At 55.4% G+C, this 23,977-nt stretch overlaps 1 protein-coding gene across 1 annotated transcript in view; it reads right to left on the reverse strand.

Annotated features, from left to right (window-relative positions):
* TAF4 (TATA-box binding protein associated factor 4) overlaps positions 1 to 23,977 on the reverse strand; it is a 67,313-nt gene that overhangs the window by 25,600 nt on the left and 17,736 nt on the right. Inside the window, 4 exon segments of the mRNA XM_072801635.1 lie at positions 387 to 509; positions 1,035 to 1,154; positions 3,590 to 3,709; positions 4,935 to 5,101. Coding sequence (XP_072657736.1) covers positions 387 to 509; positions 1,035 to 1,154; positions 3,590 to 3,709; positions 4,935 to 5,101 — 530 coding nt within the window.

Consider the following 23,977-nt stretch of genomic DNA (forward strand, 5'->3'; position numbering starts at 1 on the left):
TCTGACAGGTTTAAAATTCTCCATTACAGAAGGTAAAGCAAAGACATGAGAGCAAGCCTGTCAAATGTGCTCCGTTGGGTGTGTCTAAAATGCTTCTGGAGCCAACAGGACACTTCCAAGTGGCAAACAACAGGGCCGGCTCTCTTCATGTGGATGCCCTGGGATGCGGCCAGGCTGGCACACGGCGAGGCCGCAAAGGGCGCCGGCCTCCACGTGGTACAGGGCAGGGCGTCCATGGCAGCCTCTCTACGAAGTCCCCAGAAGGCTGCCCCAGGCCCGGCGCCCGTCTGGGCCATGCACACCTGTGGCAGGACGTCCCCTCCCCGACGGACTCCGCGCATCCCACAGATGCTCTCAGGCCAAGGGGCTCTGGGTCACGCTCTTACCAGTAGGCTCTGTACAAGTTCTTTCACGTTAGCAGCTGTCTCTGTGGACTGTTTACCGGATGAAGCCAGCTTTATTAACGTAGACAGAAAATTTTTACATTTCTTCACGTTTTCCATTGTTTCCTGGAATTAAGTTAAAAAGATTCAAGTGAAAACATGTTACGGCCGATTTCCATCACAGGGTCTGGGTCAATGGAAATGCGCATTTGTATATAAGAAGCCTGCACTTCTCCTCTAAGTGTACAATAAAATGAATTAAATTATGACATAGCTACTGAAGATGAGGGAAAGCCCTGAGCAAGGAAACGAGAAGAGGAGTCCAAATAAAGTCTGATCCGGGGGCTGAGAGATGCACACGTGCACAGGAAGCTACTGCGCATCCAACAGGGACGTGGTCCTGGTCCACGGACAGCAGCTTCTGTACGACCCACGGGCCATGTCCTCAAAGGCCACTGTCTGGGCTCCTGTCGTGGTGGACTTCTGTGCAGCCTCAAAGCCCCAAGCAGGGGCCAGGGCCGCTGCCCTCACACCCCACCTCAGAGAGGCCAAGGTCCCCGGCCCTGGAGGAAGGGAGGCTGCGGGCAGGTGGGCGGAGGGCAACAGGGCACCTCGAGGCGCCTCTCATCCACCCCCACGGGGGGCACTCACCGTGGCAGCTGTGGAGGTGGTGGTGGCCCCTGGGACCGTTCGCTGAGGTGTCCCCGTCTGAACAGCTGTCGCCGTCCCGAGGGAAGTTGTCTGGGCAGCGCCACCCAGAACCAGCTGAGGCTATGAGAGCCCAAAATGAAAGGTGACCACAGGCTCCGCAGAGATGACCCTCATGTCCCCCAGAAGGAAACAAGACTCCACAGCAGGTGGAGCTGCAGACTAAGGCACCAGGGCCATGGTCCTGAGTGCCAAGGGACACAGGATGGCCCACCTGGCCAGAGACCACAAGCCCGGAAGCGCCATGCAGGGCCCAGCCTGGCATCAGAGTCCCAGGGTGGCCACCGTAAATCAGCTCTCCTCCAGAAACCAGATGCAAAACAGAAACACCACAGCTGAAACACGTCACCCGGCTTGTGCAGAGGCTGGAGACAGGGAAGGCTGGGGCATGAGGTCGTCACTAGTCACCCGGGGGGCGGGGGGCGGGGGGCGGGCTGCGCCTCCGCCACCACGCGGACCCTTCTCTGCTCTCCACAGGCAGGTCACAGAGAGACCTCATGGCACAGGGGTTTCAGAGCAGATTCATGCGTGAGTGTGAGTGGGGAGGGGCCGCTTCACTGAACACGGGTGCCGGGCCCGCGGGGTGGGACCCCGGTGACATACCCAGGGACATCTCCAGGCCTCGGGGAGGCCCGAGGTTTCATTCCACGTGAACCATCACGACAGACTGGCCGGTTTCTCGCACCAGATGCTTCCAATTTATAAATCTAGCCTTCGATGTCTCTCCAACCTTCCAAACGTTACTTTCCAGCGGCTCGGGCGCAGGGACAGCAGCCCAGAGCAGGGCGTCCGTTCAGCCTCGGCTGCCCAAGCCAGCGCCAGGCGAGTCGTCTCCGGCACCAGCAACCCCCAGCTGCGGACCCCGGGCCCCTGCCGGCCCGCGTCCTCTCCCAGGACGTCCTCACGCACCATGCCGCAACCAGAGCCGGCAAGTGTCTCGGGCAGCCGGGGGACAGTGGGGCTGCTGCAGCCGCCAGCAGGAGCCAGGGCACCTCAAGACGCCCCGTGCCCGCTCCCGAGGCCCAACGGACGCACGCTTCCCCACGTGACCCAAGACCGGGAGCCGATGCGGGTAAATTCGCCACCATACGTGATGCGGGAAAAGTGGCCTTTCCCTGTAACTGGGACTCAGGCGCGCCCACCGGACTGAGCTCGGTACACAGAGAGCGTCCCAGGAAAGCCACCCTGTCCTGGGTGCACCCCAGTCGTGCCAAGCCCACCGCGGGGCTCCGGGTGCCCCTCCCGCTGCTTCAGAGAGCAGCGTCACCCACACGTGGCGCCACGTGAAGGCCAGGTGCCGCCAGGGGGGGTGGGAGCCCCCCCGGGGGGGGTGGGGGCGGCTCCGGGATGCCCCCCGCTGTCCTGCCCCTCTCTTCTGCCTCCGTTTCCCCCTTCGGGAAATGGGAACAGCGCCTACCCCGCAGCCCCGCAGTGGGGCTTACACACAATCAGCAACGATGTAAGCACAGTCGCAGCACCCCCCAGAGGCCCAACACAAAGCGGCCAACGCCGTAAAACCCGCACTGGTGACCCACACTGGTGATGGACACACGTAAACACGTTAAGAACAGAACAGCTCTGAAACCACTTTGCTTCCGGCTGCCTCGAGCCAGCTGCTGCCCTGACCACGGGTCTCCTCCCCATTAGAGAAGGAGCCAGCCCAGCCTGGGCGCTGCCCCCTCCCCTCCTCGGCTTTCCCGACCAGAGGCTGACCCGCTGGCACCGTCCACGCAACCCAAGAGGGCTCAGCGCCTGCTCCAGAGCACTCGCCTACCCACAGCTTAAAAGCGTTTTAACAACAAACACACACCAACCCCACAGGCCGACGGGGAACGTCTCTAGAACTGGATTTCACTCCTGGCAAAGGGCACAGGCCACGAGGGAGGCAGGCCAGCCAGGTGGCCAACACACAGGCCCTGCGGCCACTTCCGGAAGCCCCGACCCTCACTCGTCTGTGCCTCACCAGGAAGAGGGGCCGAGAATCACACCCACTGGCACACACAAGCATTGAGAGCGCCATTCTCAGATGGGACCCCCATCCTCGCCCCAACAGGTGCCACACCCGCACGTCCACCCCATAGATTCCTCTGCCTTTCGATCAAGTATCAACAGAGTGACATTTCGGGACACCTGGGTGGCCCAGCGGTTAAGCACCTGCCTTTGGCTCAAGGCATGATCCCGGGGTCCTGGGATTGGGCTCCCCACAGGGAGCTTGCTTCTCCCTCTGCCTGTGTCTCTGCCTCTCTCTCTCTCATGAGTAAATAAATAAAATATTTAAAAAAAAAAAACAAAAACAAGTGATGTTTCTAATTCTACTTCCAGCATAGCAGGAAGCTTTTAAACATGTTGCTGGTATGAAAATCCATGTGGCTTTAAAGGAAAGGAAGCCTGACCTGTCCCGGGTCAGCAGTCAGAGAAAAACACAGTCTTCAGGACACCTTCCTCCCGAAGCTCAGCTTAGCACCCAGCACCCCAGCCCGCACCCACAGCCACCTCACCTGCACTCCGGGTGAGCGCTGCAGCGCCGTGTTGGGCTGTACCGTCGTCTGGGCCTGAGACACTTGCTTGATTATGGTCGTTGGGGTCACCTGCCGTGCAATAATAGGGGTCCCAGGTGCCTGAAAAACAAGCAAGCATCATCTAAAAGGAGCAACAAGTGACAGTATTTCCCCGCCACCCGATGCAGCACAATCAACCCTTGAGGACAGAACCGGGGCACCCCGGTGCGTCCAGCCTCAAGCTACAGTCATCAACAAAGCCACCCAAATTCTAACCTTTTCTTACCAGAGGGAAAGTGTATGATCAAAATATGTATGTGCTGTAATCAAGCTACCGCTAGGCTCCTTCGCCCGAGTCTACCAAACACGGTCTTTAAAGAACGCGAATATCTGGGAAACCGCTCTGTGCTCCCGTTCACAAGCACTAACACAGGAAGGGTGCGTTCCTGGGTCTAAGGATGGGTCACAGTGCTGCAGAAGAGGAAGTAAAGGAGTGACCAGGTGGCCCCGACACCTCAACCCGATGGAAAGACGGCACGAGTCCCAAGTACGTTGGCGCTGACGTGGGCTGACAGCAATGGCGCTGGCAGTCAGACGGCAACTTGCACAAGTGACAGTGACACCACAGGTGTCCTCCGCCTGCATCTTACTTCACACAGCCCCACGGGCCTTGAGCTCGCTGCTCTGAGCTGTCCCTCGATCACGGGGCACCCTGTGGGTCTCCCAGCACTGCCAAGGCCTCCGTCCACAGCGCGGGCCTCCACCTCCACAGGGGACACGGCTGACTCCACAGGAACGTCAAGCCCCTGCCAGTCTCCACCTCAGTTACTAACAGGCCACCCAGCAGGCAGGGCCCCGAGCAGAGTTACGACCCCGAGCAAAAAGGCACCAGGAGACAGAGGAGACGCGGGTAGCATGCTGGCACGCACTCGATCGGAGTCAGGATGTGGACAAGACACGCCAGCACTGGGGAACCCGGTCCCCCACCGATCTCCAGGCTCAGGGCACTTACCCCCAAAGGCCTAACCACACATGTGGAGGGCACGGGTGCCGTTTCACGCCACCTCCTAACGCTCCCACACGCCTCCCTGACACCTACAGGTAACGCACGCAGGGTTCACTTTGTACAAGAGGAGACTGAGGCACGGGAGGTGGAGTCAGGGACAGCAGGGAAGAGACAGGACAGAGTCCAGGCCACCATGCCAGAGTTTCGCAGAGCGTGGACGCAGAGCCAGCTCCTCAGAGCCTCCCGATGGTGGACGGCGCATGGCCGCCCCTCTCCGCCCTCGCAGGACACCTGCAAGACGCCCCACGGGCTGCCACCACCCGGCGCGCATGCACTCACCTGTACGGTAGAGATCTGGACGGGAGGGGCACTTGTGGGGGTTGCAGGGCGGGGCGCCATGGTGGTCTGAGGCTGGGTCTGCACGTGGGCCTGGGCCTGCATCTGGGCCAAGGCCTGCTGAGGAATCATTAACAACTGCCCGTTCTCGCTCCGCACGAGGACCATACCTGGGGATAAAGGAGACCTGGCGTCAGGTGACGTACCCCGCATACACACGGCTGGTGAAGGTGCTGACCCTATCAGAGGGGAGCCTGACGGCCCTGAGAAGGAAGGAAAGGTGTGAGAGACACCCAGAGTCCCTGAACTCGAAACACACCTGCCAATAAAGGTGACATGCAAGATGGGAACGTGCACAAGGTTTTCTCCACCAGATTCACGCCGCAGGTGAGTCTTCCTTTCAGAAGTCAGGCCACCGGCACGGGCCTGCAGGGAGGGCCTGGCGCCCCTCTGGGGAGGACGCCGGGCACAGGGCCCCACGGCCCCAAGGCCACACACTGTGCCCACAAGGCTGTCAAGCACTCACACCACTGCTCCTGGCCGTGGCCAGGCTCCTAGGGCAGCGGGAACGTGTAGAGGCAGCAGCCAGGCGTTCAGCCGCCGAGCCCACTCCTTGTCTGGGGCAGTGGGCAGCCTGGCCTCTCCACCGCGGGGCTGGGACCTCGGAGATACAGCCCAGCCACGGCCTGGGGTCCTGTGGAGCCGAAGCAAGCACTGCTCCTGGGAACCTGACTCCCGTGAAGCCCTGTCACCTCACCCCTCTCAGATGTGGGGGGAACGCTGGGCCTGTGGCTAACCTGGGCGCCCCCACACAGCCACAAAGACAGGGACGGCCACTCACGTCATGACGCTGGAGCTAAATCACTGGAAAGGCAGTCCCATCAGTCAGATTTGGCATTAATTTTAGATTCAAGAACCAGCAACCAATTATGTCAGTGATTCTACTAGAAATAATCTATTTTACTGCTTAACTCTCACATTTCCCAGGACAAAGTGAGTAACAAACAGCACACTCCTGCTCACACCAGACCCCAGCAGAAGCCCAGTGCCGCGATGCTCCAGTGGGAAAGGAGGCACCTCCACCGCACACGTACCAGCCTCCCACAGTGTGGACTGAGGATGATACTCTCCAGGAAGAAAAGGCTGCCCTGGAGCCTCCTGTTAGCCCCACAAGAAGCAACGTCAAGGCTTTCCTTCCTGAACCAAACAAGAGCTTCAGTGACTCCCTAGTCTGCGAGGAGCCCCTGAACCTCTGGGTCCTGCCTCCTTCGACAGCCAGCGTGACATCAAGAAACAACAGCCCCTCCCTGGGCTCACAGCTACAACCCCTGATTCAAAAGAACCACATTCATGCCCAGTAAGTAAGCTTCCCTCCAAACATCCCTTTTACAATAAACCATGCTGAAATTTAAAAACAAAACAAAACAAATACCAGCTGCTGCAAATAACTCACTCTGCTAAAATCTGCCAGACCCAGGAGCCCATGAGCACACCGGGGACCCCACGAGAGGAAACAGGGCCAACTCCTCCTGATGCCAATCCCTCGAGCCCACTACCCCCTCGTCACCAGTCCCCCTTCCATCAGGAAACCCCGCTCCTTCCTCGTTAGGAGGAGTGAGGAGGGACGGCAAGGCATCAGTGCCTTAGTGCCCCAACTTCAAGCTTGTTAATACGACAGTGGATGAACGTGCCTGAACTATCAGGTGCTTTTCTGCGTAAAGCATTCCTTCAACAGAAACCTAAAGGAAGATTTAAATAATAAACACTCATGAAATAGTGAATGAAGCAGCAGCGCACTGTGCACACTGGGCGCCACAGAAGTGTGAAATGGTGCCGCCCGCTGTGCTGCGTGCCCGTGGCTACAAGTCAGAGAAGGAACTGCAAACGTTGCCAAGAAGTGACCCTGGGACTCTAAGCAGGTAACTTTACCTCACAGAGACACTCAGAATACATCCAAGTCGGTACATAAGGGGACAAGTGAGAATGACAGATGGAACTGGGAAGAAGGGAAGTGGGCCCCCAGTGACCGTGACCCCAAGAACAGCCTCGTGGCTCCGGAGGCCGAGGGAGGGCGGTGTGCACACGGGAGTGGGCGCCGTCCTGGGGACACACTTCCCCCCAGTGTCCCCGGCCACGATGCGTTACAGTCACTGATCACGCAGAAAGCACAGAGCCCCAGGATGATCACGACGCTGACAGCTGCATCAAGTGCCACATTTTAATGACATTATCACAGTCTTGGATCTCGGAAACTCTCACTGTAACCACTCACTTCAAACAGATAACCTGTACAGTGCCTGTTCTTGCACAGACCAAGAAACACAACTCTGTCTCCAAGTCAGCTCCCCTCTGCAGGTGCAACATGGGCTCAGGGAAGGGGCCCTGCGGGTGCGGTCCACTGCCCCTTACACACGGGGCCACCTGGCACACCACAGTGCCCTCCTTCCCAAACGCATCCAAAGCCCACTCCGCACACACACGCCCTGGCAAGCGAGAGGAGGACTGCACACGCTGGCCTTAACCGTCTGACCCCTGACACAGAAAATACGTCTTCTGTTTCCAAAGACCCTTCGGCTCCTGCCCAGCCGAGGTGGCCAGTCCTCGAAGGCAGTTCACAGGCAAGGTCAGGAGCCATGGACGGGCCTCCCTCCGCCTCCCCCAGGAGCCGCTGCCTCTGCTCAGGACGCACAGAAGCCAAAACCAGCCTGTCTGCCCAAGAAACAACCCTGCCCAAGCAGACAGTACTTCAGATGTTCTTTTTTTAATAATTGTAACACTTTGCTGAAAATAGTGAGTCTGTGCAGCAAACAAGCAATGCAGAGACATACAAGGCAAACAGAAATCTGAAATCCCACGTCCTCTGGTCACCATGCACATGGAGGACATGCGTTTCGACGGCGGTGATGAGAAGCAGTCCGTGGCATTTCCTTCCTCTCACCGCTTCTATCGCAAGTCATTTCCGTGTCACTGAACATTCTTCAAAAACACAGTTTTCAGGAACTACATAATACTTCATCCAAAATGTACGTATAACTTCTTTATTGCTTAGGATATTGGGCTATTTTCTGGTTTTCGTGGCTGTGAAAGCTCAGATTTTAAAATTACAATGCACAGCACCAATGCCCTGCCAGCAGTTCCACAGGCCGCACCGTCTGGCAGAGCCTGGGCTCCCGCGCTCACCCACGCAAGCCCCGGCGCACCTGCGTGGGAGGCCAGGCCACCGCCCGCGGGCCGTCCCTGCTGCTCAGCATTGCGTGGACCGCCAGCTCTTTAGAGAGAATCCTATCCTTCCTCCAGCACCAGAGCTCAAGATAAACTCAAGGTTTTTACCCAATGTTACAGTTTCCATGATCCTTTTCATACCAACTTTTACTGTATTTTTAACCAAAATGTAGGTCAGCCAAAGCTACGCTACAGATTAAACAGGCATTTTTGGACTCGCCTGGGAACCTCCACCTGGGCGGCATCCCTTCTGGGGAGGCTCCTCCGCACAACCTCCTGTGGGCTCCGTACCACCTCCGCCTGGCCCATCACAGCCCTTCAAGCGGGGCTCCCTCGGGGCCATGGCTGGGGCTGTAAGGCTGTAATGACAGGAGCAGGGCACAGGGAAGGGTTGCTGGGCCAGGGGGACCAGACCTCCAGCCTCACCCTCCCCACCACGAGGGTCTCCAGTGCTGTCACCTGTCAGAGTACGAGTCCACAAAGACTCAAAAGGCAAAGCCCTCTACCATTAAACACGTGCAAAAAGAAACTGCGCCCCGAACCCCGATGCCAATGCCAAAGAAGCCAGAATTGGGACCAGAGCCGAGAAAAGGGGCAGAGCTCAGTGTGAAACACAGCCGAGACTTGGTTCCTGAGTGGCTGCCCACCACGCTGCGAGCCGGAACCATGAGCTGGAACCACGAGCAAGAGCCTGGGGAAGGAGAAGAGGACCTGGGACCTGCTGGCCCCAGGCTGTGGCCTGAGAAAGAGCAGGGCTGTCCCCGGGGCCCAGGACCCAGAGTAAGAGGTCCCAGGTCCTCCTGCCACACAGCCGCTGATGCGGACACGGGCAAAGCTCACATCAACTACGGCCTAGGTGTTCCTTTCACTCTTGTGGCTTGCTGCTGGGGTACCATGACTCCGGAAAGTGGGGGCGCGGGGCTCCAACACGCGTGTGGGCGGGGCCCCCGGGGCCTGGCACCACACCCACCTCACAGGTCTAAGTGTAGAGGGGACGGCACGCACCAACTGTACCCAACCGTGCCGCTGCTGCGGTGCTGGCTCCGAAGGGCCTGATGCACACGAGGCCTGACCCAGGCCCTGGTCCCAGGGTTTTGGTCCTCTGAGAGCCGCTGCTCCATGCCGCAGTCTCCCCGCATTTTGGCAGCTCTGCTCCCCACACTTGTCCACAAACTGCACAAAGCTGACCATCATTTCTGGGAAAACTGCCCCTAGGCTCCTGAAGGGCCAACCAGACAGTGGTGTAGGACCCACTAGTGGGCTGGGACACGAGCTCGGGCAGGAAGTCCTCCCCAGAATCCGGTGCTCTGTTCTCCTGGACAGCTCATCCTGTTCCCTTAAGGAGGCATCTGTGCTGTTACAGTATGCACAGTGGGCATCGTTCTTTCAAAACCTGTTTACTGGGATCCCTGGGTGGCGCAGTGGTTTGGCGCCAGCCTTTGGCCCAGGGCGCGATCCTGGAGACCCGGGATCGAATCCCACATCGGGCTCCCGGTGCATGGAGCCTGCTTCTCCCTCTGCCTATGTCTCTGCCTCTCTCTCTCTCTCTCTCTTTCTCTATCATTATAAAAAAAAAAAAAAAAAAAAAAAAAAAAACCTGTTTACTATTTACTGTTGTAAAGCTAAATGTTTTCGTTCTCATGTGTACAGGGGGCAATTCAATGCTCAAAGCAAGAATGGGGGGAAATGCTGTTGCTCAAGGGTGAAGAGCAATGACATTATTCCATTTCTGAATAGTTAAAGATGAAGCTTCTGACCCAATTCATGTTCCAGCACGTGCAGCTGCCTGCACAACATAAATGCTGTTACCACAAACTTTAACTCATCCTAGCATAACACTAAAAACTACAAACACGGCTGAGAACCGTGAAGAGAGATGTAAAGCGAAGAGCTTCACCAGGCCTCGCTCACGGGTCGGGGAAGCCAGTGGCTAAGATGCCAACTCTCCTCAAATGCACCTGCAGATGTAGTGTAATCCACCCAAAATCCCAGCAGCCCTTTGTGTGCAAATGGACAAGATGATTCTAAAATTTGTATACAGAGGCTCTCTGGGTGGCTCAGTGGTTTTAGCATCTACCTTTGGCCCAGGGTGTGTGATCCTGGAGTCCCGGGATCGAGTCCCACATCGGGCTCCCTCTAGGGAGCCTGTTTTTCCCTCTGCCTGTGTCTCTGCCTGTGTGTGTGTGTGTGCGTGTGTCTCATGAATAAATAAATAAAATCTTTAAAAAAATAAAGACTTTATTCATGAGAGACAGAGAGAGAGAGAGAGAGAGAGAGGCAGAGACACAGGCAGAGGGAGAAGCAGGCTCCAGAAGCAGCCTGATGTGGGACTCGATCCCGGGACTCCAGGATCACGCCCTGGGCTGAAGGAGGCGCCAAACCACTGAGCCACCCGGGCTGCCCTAAATAAAATCTTTAGGGGATCCTGGGGTGGCTCAGCAGTTTGGCGCCTGCCTTTGGCCCAGGGCATGATCCTGGAGACCCAAGATCAAGTCCCACGTCAGGCTCCCAGCATGGAGCCTGCTTCTCCCTCTGCCTGTGTGTGTGTCTGTGTGTGTGTCTCTCCCTCTCTCTCTCTCTTTTATAAATGAATAAATTTTTTAAAATCTTAATAAAATATTTTTTAAAATAGAATAAAATAAAATTTGTATACAAACACAAGGTCGTAGAGCAACCAAACAACCATGAGAAAGAATGAAGTTGAGGCTAACGCTACCCATTTCCCAGTGCGCTCAAAGCTGCAGGACAGCGCTGGTGCAAAGTTGGAATAGATCGATGGAGTAGAACGGAGTCCAGAAATGGGCATGGACAACTAATAATTCTTGGCAAAGGCACAAAGGCAATTCAATGGGAAAAGCTAGTCTTTCAACAAATGGGGAATAAGTGAACATCCACAGGCAAAAAGCATTGACTTGGATCCCTGCCTCACACCGTATATCAAAACCGACTCAAAATGGATCCCAGACCCAAATGTATTAAGCCCTAGAACTCTAAATTTCTCGAAGAAGGGACCCCTGGGTGGCTCAGCAGTTGAGTGTCTGCCTTTGGCTCAGGTTGTGATCCGGGGTCCTGGGATCAAGTCCTGCACTGGGCTTCCCGCGGGGAGCCTATTCTCCCTCTGCCTGTGTCTCTGCCTCTCTCTGTGTCTCTCATGAGTACATAAATAACATCTTTAAAAAATAATAATAATAAATTTCTGGAAGAAAATATGGGGGAAAATCTTTGTGACCTTGGATTAGGCAAAGATATTCTATTTTCTTTTAATATTTTATTTATTTATTCATGAGAATATACAGAGAGGAGAGAGAGAGGCAGAGACACAGGCAGAGAGAGAAGCAGGCTCCATGCAGGGAGCCCAATGCGGGACTTGATCCCCGGTCTCCAGGATCATGCCCTGGGCTGAAGGCGGCCCTAAACCGCTGAGCCACCTGGGCTGCCCAAGCAAAGATATTCTAGATACGACACCAGAAATACAACCCTAGAAAGAACAAGTTGGTAACATGGACTTTATTAAAATTAAACACTTCTGCTCTTCAAAAAGCACTACTAAAGGAAACAAAGATAGGCCAGAAGAGGAAAGGAAGTCCTCGCGAGGCACATCTCCAAGAAAAGGCTAGCATCTATAACATGGAATTCTCAAAACTCACTGAAAAGAAACAACCCAATACAAAAAATGGGCAGCAGACTCAAAGAGACGCTTCCCCAAAGACAGACAGACGGCAAAGCAGCACATGTGAAGATGTTCCACACTGGGCATTAGAGAACACATATCAGATCCCCCGTGTGACACCTCGCCACGGTCGCCGCACAAGCAAAAGCAGGACACTGACCATCCCAAGTGCTCACATGGGTGTGGAGCGACCAGGGTTCCCAGACACCGCTGGCGTGAACGCATCCTGCAGCTCCCTGCAAAGTCCCACATGCCCTGTCACAGGACCCATCCCTTCCACCTCGAGGCACTCACCCGAGAAAAGGAAGAGCAGACCCTTACAAAGACTTACACCCAAGTGATTCGTAGCAGCTTTATGTGTAAGAGCCAAAAACAGGGAACAACCCATAGGTTTACCAGCAGATAAAAGGACAAGCCATGCTGGCATTACCTGCAAAACAGAGAAGTAGAGATGACAAGTGATGAGCTGCCGATACACCACAGCATGACCAATGACCAACCTCCCTTCACCTGGAGTGATGGTTCGGCGGAAACCCTCCTGCCCAACAGCTTTCCATAGTTCCCCACAGCTCTAGGGACACAGGTGGGCTCCATAGCAGGCTCCCTCAGCAGCCTCATCTCAAAGACACTAGCCACAGAGCCCCTGCCTACCCCAGGGCCTCCTGGCCTCATTCTAGAACATTCCTTCTTCCCTGCTGCTGCCTCTGGAGCAGCTCAAGGCCTGCATCCTCAGAACCCGCCCACACCTCCTCAGGCTGTGCCCCAGTGTCTGTGGCCCCAGGAGGCTGTGTCCCCTCAGTGTAAGCTCCCTGGGGACAGGACCCGGCCTGCGCAGGCCGCCCTCACATGTCTGCACGAGGAGGCAGGGAGGAGAACAATGGCTTCAAGCCGCACTCCACAGGCCAGCCGCAAACAAGTCCAGCCAGCGTAAGGGCCACCAGCCAAGAAAAATAAAATCAGTGGCTAGTGTCCTCTCTGGCCGACGCGCACAGAAAAAACTGTTTTTCTACGCTGTCAATGCTTTCAAATGCTAAAGATTAGAAAAAATATCTGAAACATCTGAATAAAACAAACACTACACCTGGGGTGAGCACAGCGTGACAGAGCTGCCAATCACTCTGCTGAGCACCTGAAACGAACAGAACACTGTGCGCCAACTACACGTCCGTGAAAAGAGAAACAGAACAGCCCCAGGGCAGGCGGGTCACCCCACGCCTGGAAACACCCGTTCAGGGGTACAAGCCGACCATGACCCGCGGCTCAGTCAGGAGCCCACACATCACATTCACCTCCCCCTGCATCGTCCCGACGAAGCTTAGGACAGCAACGGTTTTAAGGCAGTTTGTCCCCTAGAACTCTTCAGATGCTGTGTTTACAAACTTCACCCATATGTGCACACACACGTGTGCATACGCACAGGCACAAAGGCCACCAGAACTGTTTGCTGCTGGATGGGCCGGTGGAGGAGACGCGGATGGGGGACGGAGTGGGGTCCTCCCTTACAGCAAACATGTCCATACAGGTTGAACTTTTGTAATGAACAGAATTTTGTCCAAAAAAGATGACTAACTTGCCTATAACCACAATAGTTTTATCTACTTTAAAAAGTGGCCAAGGGCACCCAGCTGGAACATGCAACTCTTGATCTTTGGGTCATGAGTTTGAGCCTATGTTGGGTGTGGAGATTACTTAAAGACAAAAATCTCAAAGTTTTTGTTTTTTTTTTTAAATAAAAAGTGGCCAAAAAAATACATCAAGTGATTCCATAGTTTCCCACAGCTCTAGGGACACAGGTGGGCTCCATGGCAGGCTCCCACAACACAAGGGCCAAAGAGCAAAGATGCTCAGCCTCACCAATAAGCAAAGACAGGCAAATTACAAGATGACCCTGTTCACCTCATCATGGCACGGGGTGGGCACAGGGCATACAATTCTGGGCCAGGATCTCTTCAGACAGTACCAATACTGTAACGCACGTCCCCTGACCCAGAGACTGCAGTCATGGGCCTGTGCACAGTGAGACACTCGCCCAGCAGGGGACAGGTGCAGCCGGCTGGCCATGTCCACCCTGAGACAACACGCACCATCTAGAGGAATGCATTCCAACTGTGCACTGGCGGGGATGCGTGTCCTTGATGTGCAACATGAAAAGACAACTGCAGGGCAACACATGGGACCAGCTCCTGCGACAGGCCCCGGGCGTGTTTAGCTACGTACTTAAGAGATAAACAACTACAGTCACCATGCACCTCGGGGTGTTTATGTCTCAGAAGACGCGCAGGGCTCCACTGTCCGCCGTTCTCCACATCAGCACTAGAAACACTGTCACGTAAAACCATCAAAAGAAAAACAGTGACAACAAGTGATGGGTGGCCAGCTGCCAGGAGAGCTGTGGTCCCCTCAGCCCTCTGGGGCCACCTGTACCGCTCTATCACCCTGGGCTCCCAGTGCCGCCTGAGGGCCCACGCACTGTCCCTATCCCTATGGCCCCGTCGCAGACCCCCAGAGCCGAGGCGTCCTCTCCCATGGACATCTGCCCACGCCAAGTCTCGGACGCTCCATAGTGCTTCATCTGTCCTGGGGTGGCAGGGCCTTACACCGAACAGACACTTACTAAACACCAAAGAGTAACTCGGTGGCCCCACTCTGTGGCTCTAGCAGCATCCCACACAGATGTCACCACTCTTCTGGAAGGTGTAGAGGAAACATGGGCCCCAGAAAAGACACAGCCGGCTCCCCTGACAACGGGGCAGGATGGTGACGCAGCCTCCTCACGGAGGGCCGGGCTCTCCTCCAGCGTCACAGCCTCGGCCCTCCTCACTCCTGCGGAGCCAGCAGCCTCGTCCTTCCTGGGAGGCTCGCATCTGCCCAGCTCTCTGCCCTACGCCCTCGGCCCTGCCTGCTAGTGTGCACGGTGAGGGAACGGCGTCGTGAGCTCCAGCGGGCTGGTCAGCCAGTACCACTTTCTCATCTCCCTACTTCTTCAAAACCCCTGAAATCCAGGGGCCTCAGGGGCATCCCTGCATTCCTGCTCCGGGAGCCCCAGGTAAACCCCCCTCAACTTTCCTAAACTCTTAGGATCAAGACTGAGTGCATTTAGCCCCAATTTTTCAGTCTGAAATCCTAAAGGCCCCGCACTGACCAAGAAGCTCTCCCCACACGCACATCACTGTGCTCTCCTTCATCTGCAGATTCAGGCACTAGGGTAGTGCCCCCTCGGCCTTGACCCAAGGAGGCTCTGATCTCCATCTGTGCCCCCCCAACCTCCACCCCACCCAAAGCAAGGTCGCCCAGGGTCACTTCTGCCCTAGCCCCAGGTACACTCGGCCTTCCTTCATTTCCCCGCCCCTGATATTCTCTTCTTCTATTAGGGGTACTTCTGTTATACACCATAAGTTCTTTCTAGTGTGAAACGTGTATAAATAAACAAAGAATAAACAAATAAATGCTCCCAGCAAAACCTGAATGCAGCCACAAAGCAGGAGTGCAGAGCCACCGGCAGGCAGGTGCCTGAAGGACCCACTTCCCCCTCCAGAGCTGGGCTTATGTCCAGGGGCCCACGAGCAGCTCTACAAAGAGAGGACAGGAGGCTCTGCAGGATCACTAAGGCAGAGAATACACAAGATGCTTTGGAAGAACACTCTGGATCTTTGTCAAAATCAATACGCAAAGCGAAACGATGGTCTGCTTCCTGGGATCATCAGGATCATCTTCTGTAATCTCAAATCCCCAAGCCCGTCCACCCCGAGACTAGCGTCTGTGCTCTCTGTGTTTAGCTGGCTACTGAGCCAGTGGGAGCCAGAGAGGCCAGAGAAGAGTGGCTAATCTGGAAGCGTCAAAGGCGTGGTAAGACGAGCAGCTCGCTGCGCCAGACAGAGCTGTCCACAACACAGGATGAGGCCCAGAGGGCCCGGCTGGAGGTCCATCCAGGGCCTGGGTCTGCAGCAGCTAAACCACTGAGGGCATCCTGCTTGTCGTGAAAAACCTGTAGACAGAGCTAACACAGCACAAGTTCGAGGAAACTGAGCTCAGGAGGCAGATGCTGTGCACTTTACATGATTTATAGCAAAACTCCAGCTCTCCAGAACTCAGCCCCCGGGCAAGCTCCCTTCTCGGACCACTGAAGAGGCCAAACACGGGCTCTGAGCAGCCGAGCTATACCCACTCGCTTGGCCAGCCAGCAAATACCCACCGAGGCCCTACTAAGTGCCAGGATGTGCCAGGCACCGACAAAAACAAGAAACACAGCCACGGCACACACTCCTGGAACTCCCTTCACAGTGGAGAAGGCAGGGACTGGCCAACAACCTCACCCTATCTGATCGATGCTACGGTCAATCGGTGCTATGGAGAGGAGCTGCTCAGCACTGGAAGAGCATGCAACCTGGGGACCTTCTAGGCCTTGTCTGAGGGGCCTAAGCAGATTCAAGGACGAAGTGGCACCATAGCAACACAGAAAGGAGTGGGGCCCAGCTGCAAGGAAGGTGAAGGAGAATGCACCTCATCTCAGCAACACGGGCAAGGACACGGCAAGGGTCAGTGGGGAAGAGCAGAGAATGGGGACCCAGGAGGCTGAGATCCAAGCACAGGTCAGCGAGGCCCCCAGGTCCTAGGCAGGTACTGGGGTTGCCAGCGTGGATACTCCCTACAAAGTGTGGGGTACGGCTGGAAAAGCGAGAGGACAAGGAAAGAGACCGCAGGTGGGAGGGAGAGGGTGCTGACAAGCAACACTGTTCAGTTTTAAGTAACATGAAGGCAAATCCCACAGTTGGCAGAAAAAGCATCTGATAAACTCAACATCCACTCATGACTACAGAATAAATATCCCCGCCAAAAAAAGCAAACAACTTCGGGAAATTAGCAATGGGAAGGAGCTTCCTTGACTTGATGAAGGGAATCTACAAACCATAGTCTCCAATGGCTGATCTTTACAGCATTTCCTTTGAAATGAGGAGTAATTCACAGATGCCAGTCATCACCCATTCTACCCAAGACCCCAGCAAGCCCACAGCCCAGAAGACAGGCCAAGGAGCTGGGAGCATAAGAAACTGTCATTAATTGTCAGAACAGGACTCTCCGTGTAGAACATCCAAAAATATTGCACACACATTTTTTAATGAAAGTATGTAAGCATGTAATAAGATTGCTAGACACGATCAACACCCAGAATTCAGCTACAGGGCCCCTGGCAATCAAGCATCTGCCTTCGGCTCAGGTCATGAACCCAGAGGGTCCTGGGATCAAGTCTCACATCGGGCTCCCTGATCTGCTTCTCTCTCACACACTCTCCCTCTGTGCCTTCCCTCCATCTCCTTCCCACAAATAAATAAAACCTAACAAAACAAAACAAAATTCAACTACAATTCAACATACCATCAACAAAAATTAGAAAATGTTAACTCCTTTTTTTTTAAGTAGGCCCCACCCCACCCGCAGTGTGCCAGCGTGGAGCCCGACACGGGGCTTGAACTCATGACCTTGAGATCAAGACCTGAGCTGATGGGACGCCTGGTCGGCTCAGTGGTTGAGCATCTGTCTGCCTTTGGCTCAGGCCATGATCTGGGGTCCTAGGGTTGAAACCCATATCAGACTCCCTGCATGGACTTTGCTTCTCCCTCTGCCTGCATCTCTGCCTCTCTCTGTGTGTGTGTCTCTCATGAATAAATAAAATCTTAAAAAAAAAAAAAAAAGACCTGAGCTGAGATCAAAAGTCAGATGCTTAACCAACTGAGCCACCCAGGCACTCAGAAAATGTAATTTTTAAAAACTACTATTTACAGGTCTGGAATGACTAACAAAGCACATGCAAGACCTAGATGGGAAAAAAATACATACGCTTGATTGAGAGATGTGATAAAAGATCCACACCGAGTGATTAACCATACTCGCAAATATGCAGACACTATACCACAGATGTCGCTCCTCCCCAAGCTGACCCACAGATCAGTACAATCCCAATCAAAGCAACTACAGGAACCCTCACGGGCCTCAAACAATTGACTGACAAATGCATAAGCAAGACAAAAATGCCAAGATGAACACAGACAATTCTCAGGAAGAAGCAAGTAGGGTCTTGCCCTAGAGTTAACACAACGCCACACTATGGACACGGTGGCACCAGCGGAAAAGCACAAAGACAAGCCACTGAGAGCCCAGAAACAGACCCCTATGTCATATAAAACTTGAAATGTTGCAGAGGGGATGCACAGGTCAGTGAGATGAGGACGGCCCATTCAAAGAAAGAGTGCTGGGTGACCATCTGCCGGAGAAGGGGCAGCAAGTGGCCCGAGCTCCCCTGCACCTGACACAGCCTGATTCCAGGGGACGGAAGACACCAGAGTGGAAGCACACTAAGATGTCAGAAGAAAATACAGGATACTATCCCTATGAGCTTGGGGTTAGAAAGAGCATATTAATCATGACCCAAAAAGGCGTTTGCCATAAAGACAGATCAGTGCACCTACATGAGAAAGGAGAACCCCGCTCCGCAGACGAAGCCAGAGACAGGCTGGCCATGGCCACACACACACACACACACACACACACACACAGCCTCTAAGGAATCGTAACCACAATAGAGATTAACTCTCAGACTGGTAAGAGAACACTCAGAGCACGGCCAGCATAGAGCCAGCCGACGGCACGCACGGCACGCCACCACGACGACTCAGCGGCATGTTGCTGTGTGAAGGACGCCAGGCTCACAAGAGCACCGCTGTGCACGTTCACGTCTACACAGCTCTAGAGGCAAGATCCCGGTCACTGGGTGATGGGGCGGATGGGTGGCTGCCAAGGAGCTCGGGGAGGGGTCTACACCCCGAGTGCAGTGACAGTCACACAACGTACGTGTTCGTTAAAACTCACGAACTATACACTCACCAGCGTCAATGTTGCGGCACGCAGACTACACCCCCGAAAGGGGACGGTGAAGGTAAAGCCGTGGGGTGCCACTGCACACCCACCAGCAGTCAGGCTGCACGAAGCTGACCCTGTGCCCCACAGACGACGAGGACATTCCCAACGACCACTTAGGAAAAGTGTGGTGGCTTCTGAGGAGCCTGAGCACCACTTGCCCCGTGACTCAGCAGTTCCATCCTAACACCCATGAGAAAAGAACATGCACACGGACGTCCACACGCAGCCTGGCCCACTAATGCTCAGGACAAGGCTTCGCTCCTACCGCCCCCACTGGGAAACCCAACTGTGGGCGCCCTGGGCGCGGACTTACTGACACGGGGGTGCGACAACGGGGGTGAACTCCACACCGTGTGGAGAAGCCAGCCATGATCGCCACGTGCAATACCATTTCTGTGAAGCTTTAGGAGGGCAACCAAACGGCAGACCCAGAGCGCACTGTCTGCCTGGCCCAGGTGTCCTGTCAACAAGGGGGCACGGGAGGCTCTCGGGGTGAATGGAACATCTGCAGCTGGGGCGTGATGCTGGGCAGACAGGTGCACACACTTCTCACAGCTTACTCTGCACGCTCCAAACGGGTGCCTCTTGTGGTCTGTGCTTTATGCACACCACCCCCCCCCCCGAAAACTTTCACGTGTGCTGAGCTCTATTTAAAGGCGAGCCTCCTCAACCCTCAGATCCCATGGACTCGGCTGGCAGAGCGCCAGGAGGCTGAGTCACCCCGCTGACAGCACAGCAGGCCGGGGCAGCCAGGCCGGGATCCCTCTCACCTCCGCAGGGAAGGAGCGCCCCGCCGCCCCCTCCTGCAGCCCGAGCTCCCTGGCTCGGCTGGCTGGGCCCGAACATGCGCTCCTCCTGCGTAACTGTCGTGTCTTTGCTGGACTCTATTATCTCCGTCAAATCTTCTAGGGGATCCCTGGGTGGCGCAGCGGTTTAGCGCCTGCCTTTGGCCCAGGGCGCGATCCTGGAGACCTGGGATCAAATCCCACGTCGGGCTCCCAGTGCATGGAGCCTGCTTCTCCCTCTGCCTATGTCTCTGCCTTTCTCTCTCTCTCTCTCTCTGTGTGTGACTATCATAAGTAAAAAAAGATCTTCTATGATGAGCACGTATCACAGCCGTGCCCTCTCCCCCGAGGTCCCAGGGACGGGGTCCCCCATGCGAGAAGCCGAGGAGCCTCCCCCGGCGCACGGTCAGAAGGTCAGGTCACCCTCGCACTGCATCACCCACCCGCGTCCTCACATCACTACATCCCATCGTCCCCTCATCACAGGAGGGTGAGCACAGGACAGGAGGTGTTTTCAGAGTGAGAGGCCACGTTCACACAACTTGTATGGCTGCGCGTTGTGACAGCCGTCCTGGGTCATCGGGAGTTCCTGATGCTCCCTGGCTGTGCCCGGTGCAGATGTGTGTGTGTGTGTGTGTGTGTGTGTGTGTGTGAGAGAGCACCCGGGACGTGCAGGGTGTGGCACTGCCCCCGGCTTCGGGCGTCCACGGCGCCTGGGATGATGCCCCCAGATGGGGGAGACTGTACCCCCTAAGGGCTACTATGAAGCAGGCAGGCCTGAAGGAAGCTGAGACACATCCACGGGGTCAAGCGCACGGCCAGCCCAAAGGACACTCCACGCTCTCCACTGAAGACGAGACGGATGCCTCCATCGGAACAGAACCCAGAAGGGCGGGCCTCGGGTGGTCCCTGGGTGGGGCAGTGGCCCTTCTCCAGGCACAGCCAACAACCTCTCCTCGCCTCACACGGACGCCTCCAAGTGCTCTACTGTCGTAAGAAAAGTGAGACTCCAGTAGCAGACCTAACCAGCCATCAGTGAAGCCGTTTCAAATACACCCCCGAACGCCTATCCCAGCTTTTGCTCCCCTGCACCCCGCTCTCAGAGACATGAATGACAACTCCCACCACAGCTCACAACCCTTCATCTCCTGAAACGGTGGGCAGCACCATGGCAGGCAGGAAAAGAGGCACCGAACTTTTTCCTGAAATCTAGTTTACAAGGAATGAAGTCCACCCATTTTAAGCACACAATCAGAGTCTGAGCAAATAGGCACAGTTGTGTGTTAGTCTCTACCGCAACTAAGACTCGAAACATTTCCATCAATTTACAAAGCCCACTGGCACCTCGCCTGGGGCAGGCGACCACGTGGTTACCCTGAGCTCCTCCTGGGGTCACAGGAAGGGAGTCGTGCACCAGGCGCTCCCGTGCCTGGCTTCTTGCACCTGACAGACACGGCTGTAGGTGCCAGGCCTCTGGTCCTTGCATCACCGAGCCCGGACAGACCACATGCCACACACGTGACAGATATTATGGTGATTTCCAATTTGGACTCTGTAAACTAGGCTGCTACAAGTGCCCGCAACGAGTTCCGTGGGGATGGACGTCGCATTTCTCTTGGAGCAGGACTGCGGGACACCGCCATGCTCCCTCCTCCTGCCGGGCGCTCGCCCCCTCCGGCCAGCGGGCTCCATGACCCCCATATCCACCAGCAGGAGGTGCGGCCAGTCCTCCTGGCTCTGGCCACGACCGTGGGCATGGAAGCGATGGAGTATCCCACCGGGGCTGTCATTTGCACTTCTCTGATAACCAAGGATGTCAGCATCTTTTCACTAAGGGCCATGTGACCCCTCTTCTGTGTCTATTCCAACCTTCCGCCCATCTTAACAGACAGAGCTGTGTCCTCTGCTGTCCTCTGCTCTCGACACAAGTTCTCAGATACATCGCCCCACCCCAAACCTGCCTTCTAGTTTCTTAACATCTGTCAACTAGCAAAAGTTTTCTTCGCATTCTTAAGTTCAGTGTCCTGATCTTTTCCGCTGCGGTTCAGGTGCTCTGCATCCTAGGGAATCTTGTACTAACCTGCGACGTCGTGCAGGTGGGACACGCTGCCACTTCTAGGGACTCTGCGGCCAGTGTCTGGCGTCCCACAGCAGATGACCCCAGAGCCCATGCTCTACTTCTGCTGACATCCTTCTTCTCCAGGGCGCCAAGCCACGGTCTGATGGAGCAGGCATGGAGAGCCGGGGACGATGTGCTCCCACCTGCAGGTCTAGGACACACGCAGCAGAGACGCACTGTGCTTGCCTTAGTCTCCTCCCCCTGACACAGAAACCCTACCCAGAAGAGGGCAACTGCAAACTAACCAAAGCAATGCAGGACAATGTCTCTGTTGGACTCTGTTTGAAAACCAGACCCAGAGAGAACGCGAGGGGCACAGTCTCATTCTGACAAAACTGACTTAGAAGCAGGGGTGGTAAATCTTATGGAAGGGACACCTGCCCAGGACGCTTTAACACTTAGCAGAGCACTCGTGCTGCCCAACCCTAAGTCAGGCTTTGCCATGAGAAAAGCGAGCCCTGATTCCCATGGTAAGAGCACAACAGACGACGAACCTATGCTATTACCTTTCAATCATATGGAAAGTGACACAGTCAGGGGAGCCAGAGGTCTCTGGTCAGTCCTCACCTGGACACGCAAACATGGGAGCTGCCGGATTCACAAGCATCACCCTGACCCTGTTCCCTCAGATCCCCTACATCTAGGACTGCCCCCAGGCCCTTTCTCTTCCTACCTCTATCCTTCTGCCAAGACTCATCCCTCACCAACCCAGCCACCCCGACGTGCACGTCCCTTGTCACCACAACCGTGTTTTGCCACCATGCCCACTCTATCCCACACTGAGATGTCCCCTTGTTGGAGAGGGTCACTTTCCAACACAAGTACCAAAAATCACCCCTGAAAGTCCCCTAAAGCCCCTGGAGGTACTGGCTGAGCCAGTCCCCTCTGGGAGGACCGTGGCCAACTCCTCCCAGGTACTGGAGCACACTGGTGCCTGTGCATCTGAACCCCAGACCAAAGACGGCACTTGCCTTTGGGGAGCCTGGTGTATCAAAAATGCTTTTCTAAAAACACTGACTGCATGCTCAGGGGCTGAGAAGAGTGCACTTCGCTCCTCTGGAGCACACCTCCCCATCCTCCCGAGGGGCACTGCCAACTGACCATGTTATGACTCCGAGAGCTAACACTCAAGGGTTGAGGGGACCTGAACAGCTAGTCAGCAGCGGACCCCGGCTCTCACAGGAGTCCCGCTGGCGGCTGTCACCACCGAGGGCCCTGACCAACCTTGGCTCAGGAGGACAGCTACACGCAGAAGCCCCTGTAGAGTCAGAGTGGACCTCCCCTCCCTCCCAGGGCTCATCCCCCTCCGGCCCTCCCCTTCCCAGGCAGCCAGCTTTTAGGCCCTCACAGAAGCCCCACCCACTCCCCTGGGCCTCTGACCCCCCACCTGCCTCACCTGTGCCACCCCCCAGGCCCCATCTCCAGGCACAGCAGTGCTGACACATGCCCCCACTGGGCCATCATCCTGACTGGTCTCCAGGCCAGGGAGGGGCAAGTGGGCCCAGGGTCTCCGAGTGGCCCTAGGTAACGTGCCTCACCAACCTGAACCTCGGCTACCTGTCTGCAAGAGGGCAGCCAGGAGAGCAGGAGACTTGGCTCACTGTCCCACGCCCAGGCACCCTTTCAGGTTCCATCTTATCCTCTACCTCCTCCTACCATCTGTCCCCTGGTCCGTCACCTGCCCTCATACAGGTGATATTTCTTACTCCCCCCTCATTTCCGCCTGACTGGACCAAGTCACATTTCCTGAGACCTGGATATGGCAGGAGTCTCCTGAGGCTTTCCCTGCATGGCTCGCTCCTTTGACCTCCCTGCTCACTGATGGCACTTTCAAAATACCCCCATTCATGATAAAAACTCTCAGTAAGCCAAGAAAAAAGGGCAACTCCCTCATCCTATGGATAAAGATGATCCACAAAAAACCTACAGCTCATATCCTACTTACCGGTAAGAAACTCAAAGCTTTCCTACTAAGATGAAAAACACGGCAAGGAGGTTTCTTTAGCTGCCAATCCTCCACATGGCACTGGGAGTTCTAGCTGATGCCACACAGAGGACAAAGTAAAAGATGTATAGACCGGAAAGGAAAAAGCAAAACACTGCATTTGTTCATAAATCACAAGACTGTCCAGGTAGAAAACCCGAAAAAAATGACAAAAGAAATCCCTGCAACTAAACAACGGTTATAATGAAGTTGCAGGATACAAAGTTAGTTTACAAAGGCCAATCATTCTCCTACGCCAACAACGAATAGAATAGAATCTGAAATTAAAACACGTTGTCGGGCAGCCCGGGTGGCTCAGCGGTTTAGCGCCGCCTGCAGCACGGGGTCTGA

Source organism: Canis lupus, chromosome 26 (assembly GCF_048164855.1).
Source record: "Canis lupus baileyi chromosome 26, mCanLup2.hap1, whole genome shotgun sequence".
Classification (NCBI taxonomy): domain Eukaryota; kingdom Metazoa; phylum Chordata; class Mammalia; order Carnivora; family Canidae; genus Canis; species Canis lupus.